Source organism: Triticum dicoccoides, chromosome 5A (assembly GCF_002162155.2).
Source record: "Triticum dicoccoides isolate Atlit2015 ecotype Zavitan chromosome 5A, WEW_v2.0, whole genome shotgun sequence".
NCBI classification, from domain to species: Eukaryota; Viridiplantae; Streptophyta; class Magnoliopsida; order Poales; family Poaceae; genus Triticum; species Triticum dicoccoides.
This window is the reverse complement of record NC_041388.1, coordinates 2,107,701-2,134,543: the sequence shown is the minus strand read 5'-3', so window position 1 is coordinate 2,134,543 and position 26,843 is coordinate 2,107,701. Positions and strand designations below refer to the sequence as shown.

Sequence of the window (26,843 nt, the reverse complement as noted above, 5' to 3'; positions counted from 1 at the left end):
GGAAAATTTCGGCATGACCTTTGCTAGAAAGTGGACAAATCGAGAACCTAAAATTTGCCGGAACGGAAATAAATTAACATTCCGGCAAAACATATGCCACTCAGCTTCATTCCCTGGAAACAACAAAAGGCCACTTGGGAACAATCGAAACATGGGCAAACACAGTTGAGGAATTTGCATATATTCTGACCACTTCAAATTTGCATGTCCTAGCGTTTGACACTTCAAGAAAATCTACACAAATCTCATGCTCTCTCGAACTCAATTCAAAAACCAAATATAGATTATATTTAGTTAAGTACTGAACTAAACTTTACTCTAAACTAAACCCTACTACCCTAATTAACATCTAATTAAACAAACTCAATTCAAAAACTAAACCCTACTGAACTAATTAACATCTACATTATCTACTACTTAACATCTATTATTACCCTAACTAAAAAACATCAACATTATCTACTACTTAACATTAACATCTATTAACTAAAAAGGATGGGTGGGGGCTTACAGAGAGGGGAGAGACGGTGGCGGGGAGGTGCTCGGTGATGGAGGTAGGGGCGGCGAGGGCGAGCTCAGGATCGGGACACGGCGGTCCTGGCGGGCTCGGGGGCGGTGAGGTCGAGGGCGGTGGCGGTGAGGTCGAGGGAGGCGACGGTGAGGTCGAGGGAGACGGCGGTGAGGTCGAGGGAGGCGACGGTGAGATAGAGGGCGTCCCAAGAGGCGGCGGCGGTGAGGCTGGGCGGCCTCGGGCGGCGGCCGTGAGGATGAGCGCGGTGTCGACGCCGGCAGGAGACGGCGGCGAAGTGGGGGCGACGGTGAAGTGGGGGAGACGACGGCGAAGCAGGCGAGGGATTGATTTGGGGGAGAAGTGATGGCCGGGAGGAAACCGTTTTTGGTTAAGTCAAAAGTAACGATAGCGCGTTACAGAAAACGCGCTATAGCTAAGTTAGCTATAGCGCGTTTCAGATAACGAGCTACTGCTACGCCTTCCTCATTTTTTCCCTTTTTTATTTATTTTTCTTTACATTATATATTTTTTCTTTCTCCTTTTTCTATTTCTTTCATTTTCATTAACTTTTCTATTCGTTTTTCATTTTATTTTATTTTCGTTAGCACTAGCGCTTTAAGCATAAACGCACCGCTATAAGTATATTAGCGGTAGCGCGGTTTCTGGAAGATCGCTACTGCTATGTGTAGCCCATCGGCTAAGTGATTGGAATTTTAGTAGTAACGAGTTTTCTGTGATACGCACTACTGATATATGTCCATCTGCAGCGTGCTTATTTTGCACGCGCTACTGCTGTCTAGCAGTAGCGTGCTTTTTTAACAAGCGCTACTGCTAAAGTTCTGTGTATAATGTTTTCCCTAGTAGTGTGTATGTGCACCGCAATATCCCATTGAGGTAAGATAAGGATATTTCACAACTGTTGGCCTGTATTTTGCCACTTTCATCAGAAAATTAATGTCATTGTTTAGTGCTATACTTGTGCAACCTAATTGACATGCCAAATCTTACATTGAAGGTGAAGCTTGTCTGTTATTGAACCAAGTGATGAAGGGGAAGAACAAGCGGAAAAAAAACAAAAATCAACTCCTGGTGCTGTAAAGAAGCACTGGAACTGTGATGACACAAGTAATGATATAGTTTTGCATCTTAATTTATTGCTATGGCTGGAACGAGCAATTGTTTTGCCACTGATTTGATGCCACTCTTAATGTAATACGTAATTATCTCTACTTGTGCAAACAGGGATCTTCTACCATATATTTTAGTGGAACTGCACAAGAAAATGTTGGAAACATTAATCTAATCGAGGAGTATATAGTAAGCATGGCCACCACAGTAGATAGCAACAGATGGTTCCGGAGAAGTGCTTCATCTGTATGCTCTAGACAATAAGCCTCCTGACAAAGGTGGATACTCGCCCACTGATTTCATCCATATGATTGAGCTTTGTCATCTCTATTGGTGTTGTGCTACTGTTTAGATACTGTCATCAAAAAGTGGTATTGTCCTTGATAAGTGCTTCATCTGTGCTGTTTTAAATATTTTCTTTCCTTTTTTTTTCGAGCAAATAGGGATGCTAGCATTTAGTTATCCTCTTGTCTTTGCACAACAGGATCATCCTCCTCTGAAGAAGAACATGAAGTACGTGAAGTGACTAGTTTCGATTATGCCAGGATGAAGAAGCCATGTCTATCTTCTCATCAGAAGGAGCAGTTGAAGGATGGTTACATTACCCCCCACAAGATCAAACTAACTTCAGCTCAGAAGGACTGACAAATCTCCATTTTCTTGCTATGATGCGCGAGTACAATGTTGTTCTAGGATTCTTTCCGGTGAGTTCCATTTTTCTAAAAGTGTGCTCTACATGGACCATGTAGGTGCCTGTTTAAACTGTCAATTCATAGTACAGTTTGTTTTATACTAATCACTTTTTTTGTATTTGTGCAAACAGGGGTGCTCAACTTGATTTCAATGGGAACTGCACAAAATGTTCATGAACACATCGAATCATTCATTTCCACCACAAGAAAGGAGGTGTCGATAAGTTCAAGGCATTGCAACATATAAGGGCGAAATCATACAAGCTACACGCGAATTTGGTTGATTTTGGTGGAACTGCACAAAAAGAACAGCTGGCTTATTTAGCACGAGGTGCCATGTCAATGTCCGAACTGATGGCAAACCCTGCCCATTCCACAATCGTAGGCATTTGATATTTTGGAATGGGAAAACCTTGTCAAATTTTGCTCATTGATTTTAGCAAGAAGAAATGCGTTTGATATTTTTGAATGGGACGCCCTTTGCTGTCAGCAGCATCGATCCATTTTTTCTTTATTCTTTAATTGTGAAGTAAATATTGGCTTTGACATGTGAATCACTGAGATGCATAATCATCGATTGTTTTGAATGTTCTCTATGAATTGCCAGGCCTGTGTGTTTGATTGCAATGTACAGGAACGCTAAAAAGCTGCCCAAACTCTTTGTACTCCTTCTGTTCCTTTTTACTTCGAACATTGTGAAAGTGCATACTTTTTTCTATAAGATTGGTCAAAGTAGAGATACTTTGACTGCAGACAAAACTTGTATGCAGACTAGAAAGGACCGGAGGGAGTACATGTAAAACTACTGCAAACAAGGTGATCACCCTGGGAATAATGCTAGTACGTATTGTTTTGCATGTTCTCCATTGGGACGTCGTCGTCCTCTGGTTGCCTGCCGGCTAGCCAGTCAGCAGTAATGGCTGCCATCTCCTTGTGGTTCGTCGTCCTCCCGCCCTGAAGAGCACTGGAGCGTGAGGAAGCCATGGTGGGCAGTAGTGGTGTGGACAGGAGAATAGGAACGGATGCGGATGACTGCGGCTATGGCCAGCGTAGCAGTTTATATAGCAATGGTGGGCTACGGAGGAACGGACGTGTGGCGCCGGAGTAGCCGCCTCGGCAACTGCGTATCATTAATGTGGGCGGCAGAAGGACGGACGGACGACACTTGTGTCGATTGAAGGCGGAGCAATCGCATGCACCGGGAAGCGGGGCGGGCGGCGCTGACCGTTTCGAGCGGAAAGCACGCGCGGGCGAGGGAGGCGGTCTGGGTGGGCTAGGGCAGGTAGACTCGTGCTTGGCAGCGGGTCGGTCCAGCAGCCAGACATGCTGGCTCGTCAGCTACCTCGTCGAGCTGAGCGACGACAATCAGACGATGGACGTAGCTTCCGACCAGGAGCCAGCGCCATAAGCCGGTTCATGCCGTGTTCACCATAGAGCAGGTGCGGCCGCACTTCAACGCCCTAATGGCGAAAGAGCTACCAGCGCAGGAGGACCTGTGCTGCAACCTCCGTCACCTCAAAGAGCACCGGTGAACAAGCGAACGACAATGCCGTTGTGGACATGTGGCCCTATGATCCTGGCTTCCCGAATGAGCAGCGGGCGCTGTATCAGACCATCCGTAGGGCCCGCGAGGCCCTCTCCATCGTCCTTCGAGTTGTTGCGCTCGCCGTGGCACCGCCGTCTCGCGTTGTCAACATGGTCAACGTACATGAGGATGAGAAGATGACTTTACTTGGAGAGGATGACTGTGGGGACCCACCAGGATCATAACCACACGTACGCAAGTGCCTCCTTATTAGTATATAAAACTATATATTTTTTTGCTTCCTCCTGGTTTCCTGACATCACGGTCCCACATCATTGTCAACCTATGTAGTCAATAAACGAGAGAATTGCATAATAAGCGGCCGACAGCTGGGACCAAGCAGCTCGAGCAGTATTTTAGTTTTTGAGGTGCGAGCACTGCAGAGTTTTTCTTGAGCGATGTTTAGCCCAGATATTAATTTTTCTCCTCTGAACAACAACGAAAACATGCTGCAGCTATTAACTAGGCGGGTTGTGGCCCGTCTAGACCAGGCCAGATATTCAGCCCAGATATTAATTTTTTTCAAGCTGAAAATGGCTAGCCCAACTATACTTTTTTTAGAATACCCAGGCAAGGTCAAGTTGTTATTCTTCGCCCCGCTGACAGTAAATCTTTTCTAGGAGGGATGCATTAGGTTTAACAAGAAAATGAGTTTTAAGAAATAATAAATGGGATGTAATTATAAAAACTAGGCAGTAACTATAAAAAATGCACCAAACAAGTAATTACTTTATAAAATATTATTTTTGGATATTGAAAATTTTAATTTCATTAATTGTTGCGAGTGCTATGTTTTGTTGGATTTTTACGTAACATAAATTTATATTGAAATTGTATTTAATCTGACTAGAAATTTCGGTATAAAAATATTTTAGATCCCATCAAAATGTGGGAAATTTTATTGAATTCTGTTTTGAACGGTTGGTTGAAATGGGCTGACTTTTAACAAACTATAAATGGGTTGTAGTAAATTTCATTAGAATTCAAAAATTGGCTGCACATTCTTACAAATCTCAAATGGGCTATAAGTTCTCTGTCACACACTTGTGGCCTTACTAAGTTGACGCGTCCCCTCAAAAAAAATAATTGACGCGTATGCATTGTCAACTTATAGTCAACACACGGTTCTAGCAGCAGTGGCCGTTGGATGTCCATCCAACGGATGCTGTGCTTCTTCTTTAATCTCGGATATTCTAGCTTCACCCGCCCAAAAAATGATTCCTCCCCCTGACATCTAGGGCGCACCATTTCGGAAACTGACCTGTGGGCCTACTAAATTGACACGTACCAAGGGCTTTGTCAACTTAGTCAATGTAAATGATTCTAACTGCAGTGACCATACGATGTCCATCCAACGGCCGTCGTGCTTCTTCAATCTCTAGTCTTCTTGCTCCAGCTGCCCAAAGCAGCGCCGGTCGTGCCACCTGCTCCTGCCTCCCGTGGACGGCTGTGCTGCCGCATAGGCCTCACCGCCCCCTACTACTCCCATCGCTGGCCATGCCATCCCTCTACTCACCCACACCCCCTGTTATTCCGCGGCGATGGCAGCCTCACACCGCAACCGAACCAGTGAACCCTCGTACTCCTCTCCGCGCGGGCTTCCACTGCCACGTCTTCCCGGCTCCGTGTCGTCCCCTTCCTAGGCCTCGCCGTCGTCCACCGCCCTGGTGCTCTCGGCGCGGCGTCGTCAACGTGGTCAAGGAACGACTTCCATCGGACATGGACTATATGTGCAAAGGCTGACAGCTGGGTCCACGACGGCAGCAAGGAAGTGCCTCCTTATTACGCGAAAAATAATGATTCCTCCACCTCACAGCAGGGACCCACCGGACGGGCCACCGTATTTCGCGAGAAAAACGTTTCTCCCCTGACTGCTAGGACCCACCGGACGGCCACCGTATTGCGCGAAAAAACGTCCCCCCGCTGTCAGCTCGGACCCACCGGAAGTGCCTCCTTATTACGCACAAAAAAATGAATACTCCCCCTGCTGGTTGGGACCCACCTTGGTGGGAGGCTGCCTTGTGCGCCTACTAAGTTGACGGGGATGGAGTGCTTTGTCAACTTAGTCAATATGAACGATTCTAGCTCCAGTGAATGTACGATGTCCATTCAACGGCCGTAGTGCTTCTTCAACCTCTGGTCTTGTTGCTCCAGCCGCCCAAAGCAGCGCCGGTCTTGCCGCATGCTCCTGCCTCCTGTGGCTGGCTGTGCTACCGCGGAGGCCTCACCTCCCCCTACTATTCCCACCGCTGGCCAGGCCATCCCTCTACTCACCACACCCCCTCTTATTCTACGGCGACGGCAGCCTCACACCGCAGCGAACGAGTGAACCCTCATACTCCTCTACGCGTGGGCATCCACTGCCGCGTCTTTCCCGGCTCCGTGTCGTCCCCTTCCTAGGCCTCGCCGTCGTCCACCGCCCTGGTGCTCTCGGCATGGCGTGGTCAACGTGGTCAAGGAACGGCTTCCATCGGACGTGGACTATATGTGCAGAGGCTGACAGCTGGGTCCACGACGGCAGCAAGGATGTGCCTCCTTATTACGCGGAAAATAATGATTCCTCCACCTGACAGCAGGGACCCACAGGACGGGCCACCATATTTCACGAGAAAAACGTTTCCCCCTGATTGCTGGGACCCACCGAACGGGACACCGTATTGTGCGAAAAAACGTTCCCCCCGCTGTCAGCTCGGACCCATCGGAAGTGCCTCCTTATTACGCACAAAAAAATGAATACTCCCCCTGCTGGTTGGGACCCACCTTGGTGGGAGGCTGACTTGTGCGCCTACTAAGTTGGCGGGGATGGAGTGCTTTGTCAACTTAGTCAATATGAACGATTCTAGCTCCAGTGACCGTACGATGTCCATCCAACGACCGTAGTTCTTCTTCAACCTCTGGTCTTGTTGCTCCAGCCGCCCAAAGCATCGTCGGTCTTGCCGCATGCTCCTGCCTCCCATGGCCGGCTGTGCTGCCGCGGATGCCTCACCTCCCCCTACTATTCCCACCGCTGGCCAGGCCATCCCTCTACTCACCCACACCCCCTGTTATCCTGCGGCGACGGCAGCCTCACACCGCAGCGAACCAGTGAACCCTCATACTCCTCTATGCGTGGGCATCCACTGCCGCGTCTTCCCCGGCTCCGCGTCGTCCCCTTCCTAGGCCTCGCCGTCGTCCATCGCCCTGGTGCTCTTGGCGCGGCGTGGTCAACGTGGTCAAGAAATGGCTTCCATCGGACGTGGACTATACGTGCAGAGGCTGACAGCTGGGTCCACGACGGCAGCAACGAAGTGCCTCCTTATTACACGGAAAATAATGATTCCTCCACCTGACAGTAGGGACCCACCGGACGGGCCACCGTATTTCGCAAGAAAAATGTTTCCTCCCTGACTGCTGGGACCCACCGAACGGGCCATCGTATTGCACGAAAAAACGTTCCCCCCGCTGTCAGCTCGGACCCACCGGAAGTGCCTCCTTATTACGCACAAAAAATGAATACTCCCCCTGCTGGTTGGGACTCACCTTGGTGGGAGGTTGACTTGTGCGCCTACTAAGTTGATAGGGATGGAGTGCTTTGTCAAACTTAGTCAATATGAACGATTCTAGCTCCAGTGACCGTACGATGTCCATCCAATGGCCGTAGTGCTTCTTCAACCTCTGGTCTTGTTGCTCCAGCCGCCCAAAGCAGCGCCGATCTTGCCGCATGCTCCTGCCTCCCTTGGCCGACTGTGCTGCCACGGAGGCCTCACCTCCCCCTACTATTCCCACGGCTGGCCAGGCCATCCCTCTACTCACCCACACCCCCTCTTATTCTGCAGCGACAACAGCCTCACACCGCAGCGAACCAGTAAACCCTCGTACTCCTCTACGCATAGGCATCCACTGCCGCGTCTTCCCCGGCTCCGTGTCGTCCCCTTCCTAGGCCTCACCATCGTCCACCGCCCTGGTGCTCTCGGCGCGGCGTGGTCAACATGGTCAAGGAATGGCTTCCATCGGACATGGACTGTACGTGGAGAGGCTGATAGCTGGGTCCACGGCCGCAGCAAGGAAGTGCCTCCTTATTACGCACAAAATAATTATTCCTCCACCTGACAGCGGGGACCCACCGGACAGGCCACCATGTTTCACGAAAAAATGTTTCCCCCTAACTGCTGGGACCCACCAGCTACATCTTCGCACGCAAGGAAGTGCGTCCGGGTAAAAAAATGATTCGCCCCCCTGACTGCTGGACCCACCAGCTACATCTTCGCACGCAAGGAAGTGCCTGACAGTTGGGACCCACCTGGTCGAAGCGCACGTAGCGTTGTCATTCTGGTCGCGAACATGTACGTACATACTGGTCGATGTAGAGGCGCGCACGTGTCGTAGTAGAGGCGCACACATAGCATGTACACGTACGTACAACGGCCAGTGTGCAAGAAAAAAATACGGCCACATACATACATACGGGCAGGGTCTCGAACGCCTACTCGCGCATACGTACGGCCAGGGCTCGTGTACATGGCTGGGTCGGAACGGGGAAACAGCGTTATCGTCGAGTTCATGGGAAGTCAACCGGCTGGGTCAGAACGGAATGCGTCGTCGTGTTCATCGGGAGGGCTTGGACGGAATAGCCGATGGAAACGAGACCTGGCGTACCGCAGAATGGAGGAAACAACCTTGTGTTTGACCGGCCACGTTCAAAATGGGATCCTGTTCATCTGGAGGGGTCTGGCGTACCGCAAAACGGAGAAAACGGACCTCCTACGGTCGAAATGGGGTCCTGTTGATCGGGAGGGGTGTGGCGTACCGCAAAACGGAGGAAACAGACTTGTGTTGGAGCGCTACGGTCGAAATGGGGGTCATGTTGGCGTACCGCAAAACGGGACTCCACGGGATACTGTTCATCTCCACCGTCGACCCCCTCCAGCCTCCACGGGCTACTGTTCATCCACCCTCGACCTCCTCCAGCCTCCACATGCGACTGTTCATCCATGGGTTCCTGTTCATCCAGCCTCCACCGCGCGCTACTCCACCGGCTACTGTTTAACCAGCCCTTTCCACGGGCTCCTGTTCAACCACCCCTCCACGGGCTCCTGTTCATCCAGCCCTCCACGGGGTGGTCCTGTTCATCCTGCCCTTCACGGGGTTCTGTTCATCCAGCCCCAACCGGCTCGATCGATCGGGGTCCTGTTCATCCAGAGGCAACACCACGGGGTCCTGTTCATCCACCCCCACCGGGAACTGTTCATCCAAACCCCCCAGCAACGCTCACTGTTCATCCAGAGGCAGTATCGATCGGCTTCAGTTAGCAGTAGTAGCGAAGGAATCGCTCAATCTGGTTCAGTTAACAGCCATCGATCGATCGCTCGGATTCAGTAACGCGTAGCCTGCAGTGCAATCGCTCGGGTTCAGTTAGAGCCCAACGCCTCGCACCCACGCGAGTGCGTGTACGAGAGAAACGCGCATCGCTCGGCCCCGACCACCCACCGTAACCGGGAACACCCCGATATTTTCCTTGCTCTCGCTTCTACAACGGTTTTTTCCGTCATGGACGGCCCAAAGAATGTCATGCAGCTGCGTCTCCGGCCCGCCCAGGACGAAAAGCTCATTTTCTGTCATGATTTTTTGTCATAGAAGTAGGACCCCATCACATCTATGATGATACCGGGTTTTGTCACAATTATCATCACAGAAGTGTCATAAGTATGACAGAAAAAATTTCGTTCGGCCCAAAATGTCACGGATGTATCTTTTTTTTTGTAGTGATAGTGTGGTGCTATTTGGTCTGTTCTTGATGAATCTGGACCAAATAGTTCTGGATGAATCTAATGATGTCCTTCTGGAGGTATGTTCTTACCAAGGTCCGTGTTGCTCCCTCTTAGTTTTCACAGTTGCCCTACTCATGTTTTTCATTAAACTGGAATGTACAACTTAACTTGATAGGTGCTGCAGCATCTGTGTTTTAGTACCGTGTTGTGCCAGTAGTTTTTTTTCGAGAAAACACAAAAGACCTTTGTGTTTCATTTCATTGAAAAGGAAGGAGTTTGGGTTACAATCCTCCTAGGAGGCAATCATACAATGCAAAAGGGTGAAATCAGTGTACATCGGTCTGGTGTGTGAGAGCACGAAGCCCCAGCGCTCCGGCTCTGGCCCAGAGGGCCGCTTCCTCCTTGATCTTGGTCATCAGTGCAGCAATTGAGGGGCTGGCTCTCTCGAAGACACAATCATTCCGGTGTTTCCAAATCATCCAGGGTATGAGCAGGGTCGCGGAGGCGAGGCCCTTGCACATGGGCTTTGGCGTGAACCTGTGCAAACATTGCAAGTTGCTAAACATGTTGGAGTTATGTTAACCCTTTATTGACTGAAATCGGTTGCTCTTTACAATGCACGAGTATAGTTCCATTATTTGTGTGCTGCCATATACTACATGTCAAAGTACATGTACTACCCAGCTAAAGTGTATTGATATATAATACTTGAAGTTGACAATCTACAATACTTGAAGTTGACAAATAGTTGCACACAAGGTTCAGGAACACTCTTGCGGCGTTTTTAAACGCCGCTTAAGTGGTATGGACAAAGTCAACGGTGAGAGCAAAAAAACAGGAATCAATATACATTTGAGACTGCCCAAGGCAAAAAGCTACTCAGTAGGTGTTAACAAAACTACGATAAAAGGCATCCGTTGTCTCATGTAGCATAACTAGCCATGTTTTCCTTGTCAATACCTTTCTTAAATTTAAGACCATGGGAGCTCAATTTTTGCTGTTTGGTAGTGATGTAAACGCTCTTATATTTTTTTACGGAGGGAGTCCGCTTAATAATTTCTTGTTCCAGCCCCACCATGCATCCTATTTTATCCTGCAGGGAAGAAAAGCTTTGAGCCTGTTAAAGTGTATGTACTAGTTAAACCTGCTGTCCTTGAGTTGGCAGTAATCGATCACCTTATCCTAATTATCTAATTCAGTTTGTTTAAACTTTGCAGATCAAAAAGCATGCTAGCTAGCTAGCACCCCTTTGATCAAAAAGTTGAGCCCGGCCGGCGAGTATGATCAAAAAGTTGATGCAAATTAAAGCTCAAGGACGGACGAACTGTAGTAGGGTATTACATATATACAGAGACCATTGAACTACTCAATGCTGGCTACAATACAATGTATGTTGAGAATGGAACGATCGATCGGAATAGAATAAAAGCAGCAATCATGTGCTTTTCTTTTCATTTTCCAACGAAATCATCAAAACAAAAACCTGAGAAATTAAGCACAACCATACAAGCATCCTTTTGATCAGTACAAGCTTCACACTCTGTTTTTTTTCCTTTTCCAACGAAATCATCATCAGAACAAAAAGGGACCTGAGAAATTAAGCACAACCATACGTAGCATATAAGAGTATCACACACAAACAAACCTAGTGTTGTTGTAAGCATTTGATCATGCATGACACGGATCAGGGGAGGATGCAACCATACCATACCATATGTTGTTGCAAGCATTTGATCATACTCCAGCGCAGGGCAGACGCATATAAATCAGGGGAGGAGGCAGTTGGCGGTGATGGCGCGGTAGAAGCACATGCGGAATGTAGGAGCGTACACGAAGATGCTGGCGTGGCACTTCCAGGCGAAATGCCCAACGCATGGCAGTAGTTCGTCGCTGATCTCTACGCCGATGCAGTGGTCCTCCTTCTTGGCCTCCTTGTCCTTGGCCAAGCACTTGTCCTGCAGGACGGCACCGAGGAAGCATGGCTGGAAGGTAGACTCCCCGGTGACGGTGTTGATGGCGAAGCACGTCAGTGCGGCGTTGGCGACGCAGGCCGTCTTTGCACTCTTGGTGCTTACGCCGACACATAGTTTGTCCTCTGCCAGCGCCCGTGCCGGTGCCGGTGTGGCGGAGACGCCGGCGCCGCATATGAGCACTAGGACAAGGAGGGACTGGAAGGTGGTGGCCATCGAGCTTAAGCTTGGTTGGTTTCTTCTTCTTCTTCTTCTTCTTTTTTCTTTAGGGGAGGGAGGAGGAATCGAGCTTGGTTTCTTTCTTTCTTTCTTGGGTTGATGAAGAGACTTAGCTTCAGATCCCCATATTTATAGTTGGGCTAATCGTCCATGGAAATTTAGATTTCTCGTTTTTGTTTTTTTTGACGTCAGCACACAATGCAAGCCCAACCTAGTACTGAACATAATCTCATAGCTTAGATTCTAGCGAAAGCGACACAATATGCACAAGGCCATAGTTTAGATTTTGGTGAGAGCGACATTAGGTACCAGATCCAAAGTGGTGAATTGAATTGAATGAAGAAAAAGAAAACATCATAATCCATCCTAGAAAGAAAGTACATATAGTACTGAAATAAAAGTATGTTGGCCTCCTTATATTTCATGGCAAAAATACTCGGCCAACTTGAAAACCACTCTGCAAAGACCAGAAACTCATGTGGCTCTTCAAGACCTTCTAGATTAGTTCAACTTGTGTGGGCTTGATATGTTTGTGTTCATTCGCCCAAATGTTCCTACAAAAATCATTAGGGAATCGGCGACCAATAGCAGATGGATTCTCAAAAGAGAAACATGCACCCAAACTCAATGCGGTGTATTTCGACTCAAAAACAAAAATTATTATGTGATCAACAACTCTTTAGATGAAGTATAAACATTTACGATGTACAGCACGAAAGATATCTCCCAAAAAGCACTTTGACTTTGACTCCACCTCTCACAGACATAGGAGCTTGGCAAACAATTTCATCGCCATGAGCCAAACCACAAGTACAGATCTGAAACCAGACATTAGAAAGGAAGCATTTCATCGCCATGCACTGAATGAAGGTCACATGCTAACCTATACTATGGCTGAGGACCACCCTACCTTGCCCCCACAAAGAGACCACCATACCAGATTTATCCACATGCCGATAACGAGCTAAAAATGAAGAGAAAAACCATACCGGATTAATCCACATGCCGGTAACGAGCTAAAAATGAAGAGAAAAAAACATAATATACATGCTAGCTGAAAACATTAAAAAAAAACTGCGATGTGATTACTTAGGTGGTGCCAAACTATATCACCAACGGGCAACATTTAACTACACTAGTTATGTCTGGAGTACTGTTATAGTAGTAAAGTTCACAACAAAGAAGAGGATCCACGCTTCACTCATGTCGGTAACCAATAAATTAGGGATTTTTCCTCTTTTTCCTGGACAGCTCAGATCCTGTTGGATGGCCTCTCTGTCGAGACCATTGAGTTTGACGACAGACTCCACTTGCCCTTTGAGCGTATGAAGCTCCCTCAACCCGTAGCAACCATGACACTGTAGTTAGTTTCACAATCTTTGTCGACAAAGACAACTATTTATGTCACGATTGATTGACAAAACAAAAGCCGAAACAGAGGGTACGTGTCTGAGGCCGATATAACGTCACAATCCTACAAGTATATTATCATCAAACAGAGGAGAGGAGGCTTTCCCTTTTCCTCCTGGCTGGCTAGATTCCAAGCTCAACCCGGCCCAACCAACGTACACACGTACTCATCACACTTGTCCATCTATCCATCGTTTTTCTTTCTAACTTGCATCTTCCCTCTCAACAACCAACCACTTTGGTTTGGTACTAGTGATTTGGTTGGGGCCTGTCATTGCTGGCCTCTTGAGAGGAAATTACGCGCGCATTTCTTTTTCTCAAAGGAAAAAAAAGAGAAAAAAATGGCCTTACTTGAACATGATCTATTCTAAAAAAACCCTCATCTTCATCTTAAATTTTTTAAAAAATTTCTCGTATCACTTGAACATCACATCCATCTCAAAAAGAAAGAAAAAACCCTAAAAAACTTTACGCAGAAAGAAAAAAAAATCTCACTTTCATCTACCAAAAAAAATGTCAAATAAAAATATGAACACCACATCCATCTCCAAAAGAAAAAGAAAAAGCCTAAAAACTTTTCTCAAAAAGAAAAAGAAAATTGCCACTTCCAAAAATAATCTCTAAAAAAACTTTTCTCAAAAATAAAGTTTCACTTCCATCTTTCAAAAATAATCTCAAAAAGAAAATCCAACAGTTTCTCACCGCGGCCAACCAGCATGCACCACGTGGCCATGCAGGCTGGCCGCCATTCTCCCACGCGTTAATGTGTGTGATATGAATACGCTTTCCTTTCTTCCCTTTATAAATCCAATAAAAGTTGATTTTTTTTGGATAAAGGATGCTTTTGTTAACTTATAATGTAGCATCAAGTAGATATAAAAGTGAACTTATGGTTAAGTTTCAAGACTGAAAAGATTTGGAAGGCGCGCGCAAAGCTTAAGGCTACTCATAGTGGGGAGTATCATATATTAGTATTATACATATGATAGAGTAGTATCATAGATTATCATTTAATAGATTATCATAGCATAGTATCATATATTACTAGTAGTGCATAGTATCATAGAGTACTACTCCCTTCGTTTAGGTGTGTAAGTCATCTTACGTTGTGCACCGCGACCAAGGCGGAGAGGAAAACGAGAAAACTTAATGTCTTTTTGCTAATTAATAGCATTGCATGCAATGAACTAACCATTGCATGTCATGTTTGATAGTCTCAAGTCATTGAAAGCATGCACGGCCCACATCTCTTATTGGTTGATATGTCACAAAACAAGAAACGAGGAGAGAGTTAATGTACCGTGCCTAAGTGTTTTGGAATTATTTGGTTTTCGTAAGGTGACTTACACACCTAGACGGAGGGAGTATCATAGATTATCTTATTTATTGTCATGCATGACACAAAGTAGCATATCATTTAATATGATAGGGTATTGACCTATATTACTCTAACCCTCTCTCTCTTCTTTCATTTTCTTTGCCACACCAGCGTGTTTGCTATTCCCAAATACATGATAGTACCTAAGATACCACCATTATGACTAGCCTAAATGTAGGTTATTTTCCTCGCTCGTGCTTCGTGTACACATTCTTACCGCCCATAATAATCTAGCCAGGAATCCGCATCGGCCATGCTGCCCCCGATTTTGACCAACCGAATAACCATCCCTTCCGACTGTTGAGTATATATTTTGTGTTCCATGTATATTCGTATTGTAGCCCACTTCCTAGTTGTGTATAGTTGATGTTAATGCCTACCCTGTAATTATATATACGTGCACCGGTACCTCATCAATACATCGATTATTGTATTGCCAACTTGTCCGTCTACACCCACCAACACCCACGGCTCACAACACACTCCCACTTAAAAATCGAGCCCACCCAACACTAATTCTCTTCACACTACTCCAGGGTGTGACTGAGTCAAAATCGAGGGACACAATCCAAAATCAACGATCCCAATATTGGATGCGAGGCCTTTAAAATTATGATGCATGGTGATATAGAAGATGTGTTCCTGATTTTCTTCCCCCATAACACAATACGACAACAAGGCAAAGCTGAAAGATTGAATGGACTTTTTACACAACTCCTTGCATTTCCTATGTTCCGTATTATATTATTATTAGTAGGAGGAGGATGTAGCAAGGATCTTTGTGCCACACTCCTGATCCGATGCTCTGAACGTCCTTGAACTACATATTTATCTACAAATATACAATTCTAATCCTTGCCGATCGATCAGGGAGCTTGATTGACAGCCGATATACGTATAAAGAAGAAGAAGAAGAAGAAAAGAATGAAAGAATTGTTTGATCCTTCCTCTCTAGCTCTAGCTAGGCTAGCCAGTTGTTGAGGTGGTGAGCACGCGCGCGTGTCCTCATCAATGTCAATGTTAGAGGGAGGGAGGGAGGGAGGGTCAGAGTGCGACGATGGCGAGCAATGCGAGCACGGCGACGACGGCGCCCCACGCGGCGGCGGCCCTGGCGGCGCCGGAGTCGTCCTGGTGGGTGAGGTCGTGCCGGCCGGTGTCGATCATGATCTTGAAGCGGCAGGTCCCCCGCGACGGGTTGGTGGTGGTGACCACGGAGAGGTTGTTGAAGCCGCAGGAGCCCTTCTGCTGGCTGGCGGACTGGAAGAACTGGTTGAAGGCGTAGGAGACGTTGCCCCGGACGTCGAGGCCGCCGCAGGAGGAGCCGGGGCTGAGGCTGGTGCAGTCGGCGTACTGGCACGCGTACCCGACGGCGCCGATGATGGCCGGGTCGGTGGGGCTGGCGTCGGGGCGGAGCACGCACCACTGCTTGGAGAGGTACCTGACGCCCTTGGCCGGCACGATGCCCTTGCCGCCGGCGAGCCGGAGCGCGTACTTGGGCGAGCCGTCGTAGTTGAAGACGCCCCAGTGGCGCTCGAAGTTGCCGGGGTCGACGCTCTTGGCGTCCTTGTCCAGCAGCGCGAACATGTAGACGTCGGGCATCTGGGGCCGGCGCGGGGTGCCCTTGCCGGCGACGATGCGGTCGAAGAGGCCCTGGTTGAACTTGTGCGCTCCGGCGGCGTTGGCGTTGGCGTCGCCGTCGGTGGGCCATCCGATCTCGCCCACCACGACGGTGATGTTCCCGAGGCCGTGCTTCTTGAGCGCGGCGACGAGGGTGTCGTAGTTGGCGTCGAAGACGTTGGTGTAGAGCACGTTGCCGTCCTGCACGCTGGCCTGGGAGGGGGGCGCGCCGGGGGCCGGGAAGAAGGCGTAGTCGCGCGGGAAGTTGGCGTCGGCGTCCATGGAGAGGAAGGGGTAGATGTTGATGGCCAGCACGCCGCCGCTGTCGAGGAGGAAGCGAACGAGGCTGGTCATGAGGGCCGTGATGTCCGGGCGGAAGTCGCCCGAGGAGGGGCGGCCGTCGAGCGACTCGTAGACGTCGGCGTTGAGGGGCACGGTGACGCGCACCTGGCGGGCCAGTCCGGCCTTGACGAGCGCCGCCTGCATGTTGTGCACCGCCGGGAGCGTGGCCGCCGAGAGCATGTTGCGCACCTGGCGTGGTGACGATGATGATGTTCTACCGGCGCAGGGCTTCGTCTAAACTCCGCGACGATATGACCGAGGTGGAATATGATGGAGGGGGGCACCGCACACGGCTAAGGAACGATCCGTAGATCAACTTGTGTGTCATGGGGTGCCCCCTGCCCCCGTATATAAAGGAGCAAGGGGGGAGAAGGCCGGCCCTAGGAGGGGGCGCGCCAAGTGTGGAGTCCTACTAGGACTCCCTAGTCCTAGTAGGATTCCACCTCCCTTGTTGGAGTAGGAGAAGGGGAAAGAGGGGGAGAGGAAGAAGGAAAGGGGGGATGCGCCCCTTGTCCAATTTGGACCAGAGGGGGGGGGGGGCAGGCCTCCTTCCTTTCGGCCTCTCTCCTCTACTTCCGTATGGCCCAATAAGGCCCATATACTCCCCGACGAATTCCCGTAACTCTCCGGTACTCCGAAAAATACCCGAATCACTCGGAACCTTTCCGAACTCCGAATATAGTCGTCCAATATATCGATCTTTATGTCTCGACCATTTCGAGACTCCTCGTCATGTCCCCGATCTCATCCGGGACTCCGAACTCCTTCGGTACATCAAAACTCATAAACTCATAATATAACTGTCATCGAAACCTTAAGCGTGCGGACCCTACGGGTTCGAGAACTATGTAGACATGACCTAGAACTATTCTTGGTCAATAACCAATAGCGGAACCTGGATGCCCATATTGGCTCCTACATATTCTACGAAGATCTTTATCGGTCAAACCGCATAACAACATACTTTGTTCCCTTTGTCACCGGTATGTTCCCTTTATCGAGCAGAATTATATGATTTGGTCTTTGTTATCTTGTCTCCATGCTGGAAGAAATGGGAATATATGCACTAGTTTTTACATTCTTTTGTAACTAGGTAGGGTTATTGTTGTGAAGTGCTTAAAATCAGAGAATGGTTTGAGTTGTCGATTGTTTTTGTGCTGAGATCAAAATGCATGTGATTAGATAATGCGGTACTCTGGCATGATATAGTGACTATTCATCATGGTTATGCTTCCGTTTCAATTGTGATTCAATGAATACGCTTCTTGGTAGTATTGGTAGGTGATTCTTTGTCTTCTTTCATAGGATTGAACAAGAAAAGAGTGATATTCTCTACATGATTTCTTACCAAATGTTAGTGATGTGCTTTGTGGTACTGATAAGAAGTGTGGCATGCTTGACCTATTCCCATGTGCTGGTGCTGCGTGCAGTGAATATAGGAATACGATGGCTTGACTGATTGTGACTTGCCACAGAGCTTATTTTAACAGAGCATCATGGAAGAAGCTTGGTTTCAAGTTGGTACGGTCTACTAGGTGACGTTTGATTTTATAGGCCTTTTTTCACCAAGGCATGGGCTTGTGTAGTGTTGTCTTGGTGATGTGCAATGTGTAGTATTCCGTTCTTAGATGGTGAGGGATGATGTTGCATTGCTGAATGGGTTCCAGAACATACATTCGAGAATTTTTTTTCATTTGGTTTGGTCAATATTTATCATGATTTGCTTAAATCATATGTGTCGTGGAGTAGCTTCAAATGCATGCGTCGTGCATAGTGCTTATCTACCCTGAACACATGATTACATTCTTTACAGCCATGGAACTTTGCTCACTTGTTTCCCCAAAGTTGTTCTTCTTCATTTGTGTTCTCCCCAATGCTGCAGAGGTGGCGTAGGTAAGATAAGGCACTCCCTTCCTCTCCTATGCTTCCTCTTCTGTTCTGTGTCTCCATGGCCATCGAGCCATGGTAGGTTCTATACTGGCCATGCAAATTTCTAGGGTTTGAGGCTATGGTGATGGTATGTTGTGATAACTAGTGCCACTATTTCTTTTCTGCTCTTTGTGTCCACATCCATCGTGTCGTGGTGAGCTCCGTGCTCGCCATCGTGCCATGGAAAGCTCTAGTCTTTTGGGCTATGGTGATGGCCGCCCTTTGCGTGGATTTAGCCCCGGAGAATAAGTTTTTTAGTTTGACTTGTGGTTTATAGAATCAATTAATACACAATCCAGCACTATTTCTGGTTTGTCTACCGGATTTTTTCATTATTTCCATGCAGACTATGTATGCGATGCACTTGAGACTTGACCTCTACCTTTCAAGTTTTGATAAGCTCGAATATTGTTATGCTATAATTTTGTGTTTTGTACATTCGAGAGAGATCTGACTAGGCTGTTACAGGTTGAGGGAACTTGATAAGCTCAAGGGACATGTGGAATTTGGTTTGCCAACTAGAAGGCGCTCGGCATCGAGACGGTCCAGCAGTCCGTACACGGTGTGATGATAAAACTTCCATGAATGCATCAGCTACAACTACTTGGGTGAGTCCCTGATCTGGGCTCCCATTGTACGCGTCCTACATCTTGCTTATCAACCCTCAACACATGGTTACATTCTTTAAAGCCATGGACCTTTGCTCACTTGTTTCCCAAAGTTGTTCTTTCTTCATTTGTGTTTTCCTCTTGCAGATGCGATCGTTGTTGTGATAAAGCTGCAGTGGTGGTGTAGGTAAGATAAGGCGCTCCCTCCCTCTCATGTGCTTTCTCTTTCGCTCTGTGTGTCCATGGCCATCAATCCGTGGTAGGTTCTATGCTGGCCATGGAAATTTCTAGGATTTGGGGCTATGGTGACGGTCTGTTGTGATAACTAGCGCCACCATTTCTCTTCTTCTCTTTGTGTCCACGACGTGTCATGGTGAGCATTGTGCTCGCCATCGCGCGATGGCAATCTGTAGTTTTGTTGGGCTGTGGTGATGGTCACCATTTGAGTGGATTTAGCCCTGGAGGACTAAGTGTTTTAGATTGCCTCATGGTTCATAGAATTTATTAATCCCCAATATGGCACTATTTCTTGTTTGTCCACTGAATTTCTTCATTATTTCTGTGTAGACTATGTATGCTTTTTTGCCAGTTGCAATTAATTGTTCGCGGTATTTGTTCTTGACCTGCATATTTGGAATCAACTGGCCAGGAACCAGTCAAATTTTCTTATTTGTAAGGAAGGTATGGGGGAAACAAATAATACCCTTTTGACATTTTATGAGATAAAAGTGAGATAGAAATAATCTGCCATGTGAAATCATCATATATTCCCTATCTGTGTTGGGCATAAACCAGTCATATCTTCCTAACTTAGTTCTTGCTGTGTATCTAGAAACTGGTTGCCTGAAGCTATTCCCCAACTTCATTGACCTACTGATATAAACCTTGATGGATTTTAGGTATTTCTTAGCTTGGTTGGCCTACTGAGATGAACACTTTTTCTTTTTTGTGAGACTTTGAGAACAGAGTCGTTGCTCTATTGGTAAGGTGTGCGGATGCATATTTGAGTCTTAGACTCCGCGGTGTCTCAGGTTGTTTCTTCTATATATAAAAAAATGCCGCCAAGTGCTCCTGTTTGGTCCCCCTTTTCATATTCTGAAACCTTGAAATATAACTTCCTGTAATTTTGTTATCATTCTGCATTTCAAGAACCACCGATTGTAAAGTTGATTTGTAAATCGTTTACGCAATCTCTCGTGTTGTGCATAAGTGTTAAGAGTGTAAAGTTTCATCCAATTCCTTTTTTTTTCATGAATTTTAGGTTATTCTTTGAGGTCTCCTAATCTTCTACAACCTCGGCAGTGGTGGCTGCCTCTTCTTGGTTCAGGTAAGCCCTTGATGTCCTATCTCTCTCTTCCTCCGACATGGTGTCTGGCCATCAAGCCATTGATTTAGTGTTCAGATCTACGGTGGTGGTCTTTCGGCGGTCCATCAAGCCATTGATGTTCGTCCCTATTAGCTGGCTGCGTTGATTGTTTTGAAATGTTAAGCATTTTGGGCAGCTAAGGGTTTAGTTGGATTCAAAATGTGAAAACTAAGCCCTCGAACTAACCAAATGTTGCCTCTCAGCTATGGAGCAAAATTATATGATTTCGTCTTTGTTTATTATCTTGTCGCCTTGCTGGACGCATGATGGTAACCATTTGAGTGGATTTAGCCCTGGAAAATAAGTGTTTTAGATTGCCTCGTGGTTTATAGAATCACTTAATCCCCAATTCGGCACTATGTCTAGTTTGTTTACTGAAAATTTTCATTATTTCTGTGTAGACTATGTATGCGATGCACTTGAGACTTCTGTACATGCATGCCTCGAATATTGTTATGCTATAATTTTGTGTTGTGTCCATTCGAGAGAGACCTGACTAGGCCATTGCAGGTTGAGGGAACTTGGTAAGCTCAAGGGACACGTGGAAGTTGGTTTGTCAACTAGAAGGCGCTCGACATCGAGACCGTCCAGCAGTCTGTACACGGTGGGATGATATGGGCTTACATGACTGCCTCCTCAGCTACAACTACTTGGGTGAGTCCCTGATCTCACCTTCGTCCTTTGTTTGTTTTAGGCACTAGCTTTTGAGCTATGGCCATGCCTTGCTCTTTTCCGGCCATCGAGCCAACGATCTAGTGGTTGTTGTCTGTCCTATGGTGCTATGATGTTAGTGTTTTCATGTTCAGGTTTAGTCATTTGCTATGTGTTAATGATGATGGTGATTCTTGCAAATGATGTGCAAGGCAAATTTCCAGAGTTGGATGAAGAACTGTCATACTGGAAGTTACTTGGTTGCTTCTAGTTGCTATTGTCTAGTAGATGATAACTGATTTACTATGATTTCTTAAGCTATCTCTAGTGTTGTGCATAAGTGTTAAGAGTGTAAAGTTTCACCATGTTTTCCCAGGTAATTTAGCTTATTCTCTGAGGTAGCCTAATCTTCTACAACCTCGGCAGTGGTGGCCACCTCTTCTTGGTTCAGGTGAGCCCTTTATGCCCTCTATTTCTCTCTTGCTTTGAGATGGTGCCCGGCCATCACGCCGTTGATTTAGTGTTTAGATCTGCGGTGGTGGTCTTCTGGCGGGCCACCACAATCATGTAAGGTTGTTGGATTGATTCTTTCGAAATGTTAAGAATTTTGGGCAGCAGAGGGCTTAGTTGTATTCAAAATGTGAAAACTAAGCCCTCAGCTATGGATCAAAATTACTCCATCCGTTTCTAAATACAAGACCTTTTAGAGATTTCAATACGGACTATATGCGGATGTATATAGACACATTTTAGAGTGTAGATTCACTCATTTTGCCCCGTTGTAATCAGTATTATAATCTCTAAAAAGGCTTATATTTAGGAATAGAGGGGGTACGATTTAGTCTTTGTTTGTTATCTTGTCGCCTTGCTGGACAAAATGCGGTGGTTTCAGTCCTCAAAAAACTAGCAGCAGTGTTCACATGAGCAGCAGTATGAAGGGTGATGAAATAGTAGATCACTTCCATGTTTTTTGTATTAATTTACATTATTTGTCTTGGCTTGGAAGTTTCCATGTTATTGTTAATTGTTTATAGTATTTCTTCTTGACCTGCATAGCTGCAATAAACTATCATGAACCAAATGAATTTTATTATTTTTAACGAAGGTTTGGGAGAATCAAATAGTACCATTTTGGCATTCTGTGAGGCAAAATAGTCATAGAAACAATCAGTCCTGTGTAATCAATACATTTACCCTATCTCTATTGGGCATACACTGGCAATATCTGCCTAACTTAGTCCTTGATATGTATCTAGAAACTGGTTGCCCAAAGCTATTTCTTACTCGTTGACGTACTGAGATAAACATTGGTGGATTCTAGGTATGAAACCCACTTTTCATATTGTGAGGCTTTGAGAACTGAGCAGTCACTCTATTGCGAACCTGTGCAGGTGCACGCTCGTGTCTCAGACTCCACAGGGCACCCAGGTTGTTTTCCCTATAAAAGAATGCCGCCAAGGGCTCCTTGTTGGTCTTTTTATAGCGAGTCACTGAATATAAGTTCCTGTGTTTTGTTATCATTTCGTGTTTCAAGAACCACATATTGTAAAATAGATTAATAAACTATTTTCTACTTCTTGAGGTTTGTTATTATTCTTTGTTTATGTATTGTTAAACCAGTGGGCGAAACTAGAAGTCAAACGGTCATTTCACATCATGAAGCCTTTTGGCCCTACTCCCTTCTGGATACTTTAATATTTTTAGGAGGGTAGCCGGATCCTGGTAGTTCACTACCATTCAAGTTTTAGTTGTGTTAAGATGAATATTTCGAAACTAGGACATCACTTGTAGACAACTGAGTCGAAAGGAGAGCACCTCGGTTAAAAAAATATTTTCTAAAAATTTATTTAGCTGCTACAGACTATTGTTTAATTATTATTTTGCTCTGCTGGCATTTTCACTAGCGATTTGTAAATTTTGCAACTAAAACCTGCTATTTTGCCAATTGCGATTCATTGTTTGTGGTATTTGTTCTTGACCTGCATATCTGGAATCAAATGCCACGAACCAGTCAAATTTCCTTATTTGTAAGGAAGGTATGGGAGAATCAAATAGTACCCTTTTGACATTTTATATATGAGATAAAAGTGTAATAAAAGCGACCTGTCATGTGAAATCATCATATATTCCCTATCTGTGTTGGGCGTAAACCAACCATTTCTGCCTAACTTAGGCCTTGATGTGTACCTAGAAAATGGTTGCCCGAAGCTATTTCCCAGCTTCGTTGACCTACATATACTGAGATAAACCTTGATGGATTTTAGGTATTTCCCAAAGTCGTCACTCTATTGGTAAGCAGTGCAGGTGCACGTTTGAGTCTTAGACTCCGCGGGGTCTCAGGTTGTTTTGTCTATAAAGAAATGCCGCCAAGGGCTCCTATTTGGTCCCTTTTTTTATATTCCGAGACCTTGAAATATAACTTCGTGTAATTTTTGTTATCATTCTGCATTTGAAGAACCACCAATTGTAAAGTTGATCTGTAAATTGTTTAAGCAATCTCTTGTGTTTTGCAGAAGTATCAAGAGTGTAAAGTTTCATCCAGTTCTTTTTTTCCAGGAAATTTAGGTTATTCTTTGAGGTCTAATTTTCTACAACCTCGGCAGTGGTGGCTGCCTCTTCTTGGTTCAGGTGATCCCTTGATGTCCGATCTCTCTTTTGCTCTGAGATGGTGTCTGGCCATCAAGCCATTGATTTAGTGTTCCGTTCTGTGGTGGTGGTCTTCCGACGGGCCACCACAATCATATGAGAGTGCTGGATTTTTGTCCTAATTAGCTGGCTGGATTGGGTGTTTAAAACTGTTAAGCATTTTGGGCAGCAAAGGGCTTAGTTGCATTCAAAATGTGAAAACTAAGCCCTCGAACTAATCAAATGTTACCTCTCTGCTATGGAGCAAAATTATGTGATTTGGTCTTTGTTTATTATCTAGTCGCCTTGCTGGACCAAATGGGAATATATGCACTGGTTTTTGACATCATGTTGTAGCTAGGTAGGGTGATTGTTTTCAAATGCTTAAAATCAGAGAATGGTTGGTTAGAGCTGTTGATTGTTTTGACCCGTGATCAAAATGCATGTGATTAGATAATCCGGTACTATATGTCAGAACATTTGGTCATGATATAGGGTCTGTTTTGCTTTTGCCCAGGTTGGCCCTGCCAACGCACGGGCGAGCCAAAAAATTGGCATTGCTTTTCTGCGCCCGCGTCTTGCCGTCGCGTTGGCAAGAAATTGAACTGGAGACCCGAGGGCAGCATTGACAACGCATGGGCTTTGATCCAAACACCGCTGGGGCAGTTGGTCAACGCCAATTATTTGGCTTGGCAGGCTGGGGCTTCGAACCAAACTGGCTCATAGTGACTATTCATCATGGTTATACTACTGTTGGAGGTGTGATTCTACGGATATGCTTCTTGGCAATGTGAGTATTGGTAGGTGATTGTTTAATAGGATTGTACAAGAAAAGAGAGATATTCTCTACTAGATTTCTTACCAAATCTTAGTTTTTGTTCTTTGTGCTGCTTATAAGAAGTGTGGCATGCCTGACCTATTCCCATGTGTTGGTGCTGTCCGCAGTGATTATAGGAATACGATGGCTTGACTGATTGTAACTTGCCATGGAGCATATTTTAGGAGAGCATCATGAGATAATCTTGGTTTCTAGTTGGTACTGTCAACCAGGCGAAGTTTTGTTTTATAGGCCTTTTGCCACCAGGGCATTGGCGTGTGTGGTGTTGTTTTGGTGTTGTGCAATGTGTGTATTATTCCGTTCTTAGATGGCGAGGGATAAAGTCGTATTGTTGAATGGGTCCCAGAACACATACAACTATTGTTTTCAATTTGGTTTTGTCCATAATTAATATGATTTGCTTAAACCATAGATGTGTTGAAGTAGCTCCAAGTGTATGGGTCGTGCATAGTGTTGATCTACCTTAACACATATTTACATTCTTTAGAGCAATGGACCTTGGCTCACCTGTATATATTTATTTTGTCAGCATGCACCTCTTGTTGTTGACGCATTAGAGAGAGGACCTGACACGTCCCGGCTGTTTCTTTGAATATTACAGGAGATTATAGCTACGGGGAGAAAAAAAAAGGTGGAAGTCGCAGGCTAAGGGAAGGGAAAGGTGATACTCCACATGGGATCGATACCAGGCTGATGGGCTCGATCTCAGCTGGGCAGTCGAGGAAAAACAGGGGAAGGAAGGAGGTGAAATTAAGGCCCAAGTTTTGTTTGCCACAAGACTTGTTCCTTCAAGGGGCCAGGCCATATTTATCTTGCTGCCGCGGACACATGTTTTTTTTTTATGGTTGGTTTATGACGATTCACAACAAAAGTTGGCATGCAGGCAGGTTGTATGATTAAGTTTGTGTGGTCTGCACTTTGGGTTGTTGTTGATGTGTTTGTGAAACATAGATATATATGCAATCAAAGTGGGTGTATGTCAAGTTTTCTTTGTTTGGTATCGAACCCAAGGAGCGTATACATATATACTTTGAAGTTGTCGATCGAAATGGTTGTATGTATTGAACTCACTCATCTACTGGTCCTTTCCTTGCTTATTTATATTTGTGGAATTTGCCGTGCCTCATTGGATTTATTGTGTGCCTAATTATCAAACATCATTTTTTGGAGGAACTTGGCATATATAGATTGAATTGATGATGAGTTATGTATTGGCTGCCCCAAGTTGGGTTAGTTATATTAGTTCCCCTGTATGTAGAATGTATCCGAATGTATGTTATTTCTCCCTCGTCAATAATCCAGTGAAACATGCATATTCATCTGTCCATCATCAGGTTTGGGTATCTCTTGTACAGAATGAACACAAGTTGGCACCATGCATCAAAGGAAGAAACTTAACAATTAGCCGATATACATGCAAGCATCAAAAACACACTTTGATATGCATATACTCCCTCCGTCTCATAATGTAAGATGTTTTTTTGACACTATATCAAACAATTAGTTGGACTCTTTTCTCTCTTCTCTCTTCTCTGCCTTCACGCTTTGCTTCCCAGTGATTTGGCTGGATGCCCTGGTTGATGGAGCAAGGGTATTCCGGCTCAAAAAAAAAAAAAGAAACAGAATAGACAGATTATTGACTTGGTTGGGTAGGACTGGACTGGACGTCACGCTGGGCCTGCCAAATCTCAAACGAACGGACCAATCTCGATCGTTCCCTAATTCTCTCGTCTTCCCCCTCCTCGAAACCAGAAGCTCCTTAATTCTCTCGTCTACGCACGCGCGCTTCATCTCATCTCTACTCCTAATGGAAGAGTCCGTACGTCGTTCGTTCGTTCGCTCGCACGCAACCCCTCGCATCGATCGACATCCCCCACCGATTTTTTTTCCAAATAAAACGTTTGACTCCACCTGTCTTCCGCATGGAAAAAAAGGGAGAAAATCACCTATGATTTTGGTTTCCTTTCACGGTCTCCATCCTCTCCCGAACCACCTCCACCCAGATCTCCACACCCCCCTGATCCTCTCCTAAACCACTCCGGCGAGCCCTCACATGGCCACCTCGACGTCGTGAGATTCGGGGGCGGCGGAATCGATAGGTTCTCATACAGTGCATGTCGTTGTGTGACCGTGTGGTGACGGTCGGCTGAAGCATCGAGATGGAGGACACGACCGCCGCCGTGCTGTGCTTTACTGGTGTGCCCGTGCGCCTGCTCGCTAGGCGCCG

The 26,843-nt window shown here is 46.1% G+C and overlaps 1 protein-coding gene and 1 long non-coding RNA gene across 5 annotated transcripts; one reads left to right on the top strand and one right to left on the bottom strand.

Moving 5' to 3' along the window:
• Positions 1-15,684: 15,684 nt before the first annotated feature.
• LOC119297052 (glucan endo-1,3-beta-glucosidase 5-like) lies at positions 15,685-16,779 on the bottom strand. The gene has a single exon (XM_037575004.1). The coding sequence runs from the start codon at positions 16,777-16,779 to the stop codon at positions 15,685-15,687; it is 1,095 nt and encodes a 364-aa protein (XP_037430901.1).
• Positions 16,780-17,945: 1,166 nt separating this feature from the next.
• On the top strand, positions 17,946-23,738 carry LOC119298709. 4 transcript variants are annotated; one of them, XR_005145925.1, is made up of 9 exons: positions 17,946-18,120; positions 18,413-18,492; positions 18,997-19,136; positions 19,284-19,323; positions 20,398-20,463; positions 21,013-21,156; positions 21,530-21,604; positions 22,410-22,474; positions 22,545-22,577. It is a non-coding gene; the product is annotated as an uncharacterized LOC119298709 (long non-coding RNA). The 4 variants fall into 4 exon arrangements; XR_005145924.1 differs by having other exon boundaries at positions 17,952-18,492; XR_005145927.1 differs by lacking the exons at positions 22,410-22,474; positions 22,545-22,577 and adding an exon at positions 23,710-23,738 and having other exon boundaries at positions 17,957-18,492.
• The last annotated feature ends 3,105 nt before the right edge of the window (positions 23,739-26,843 follow it).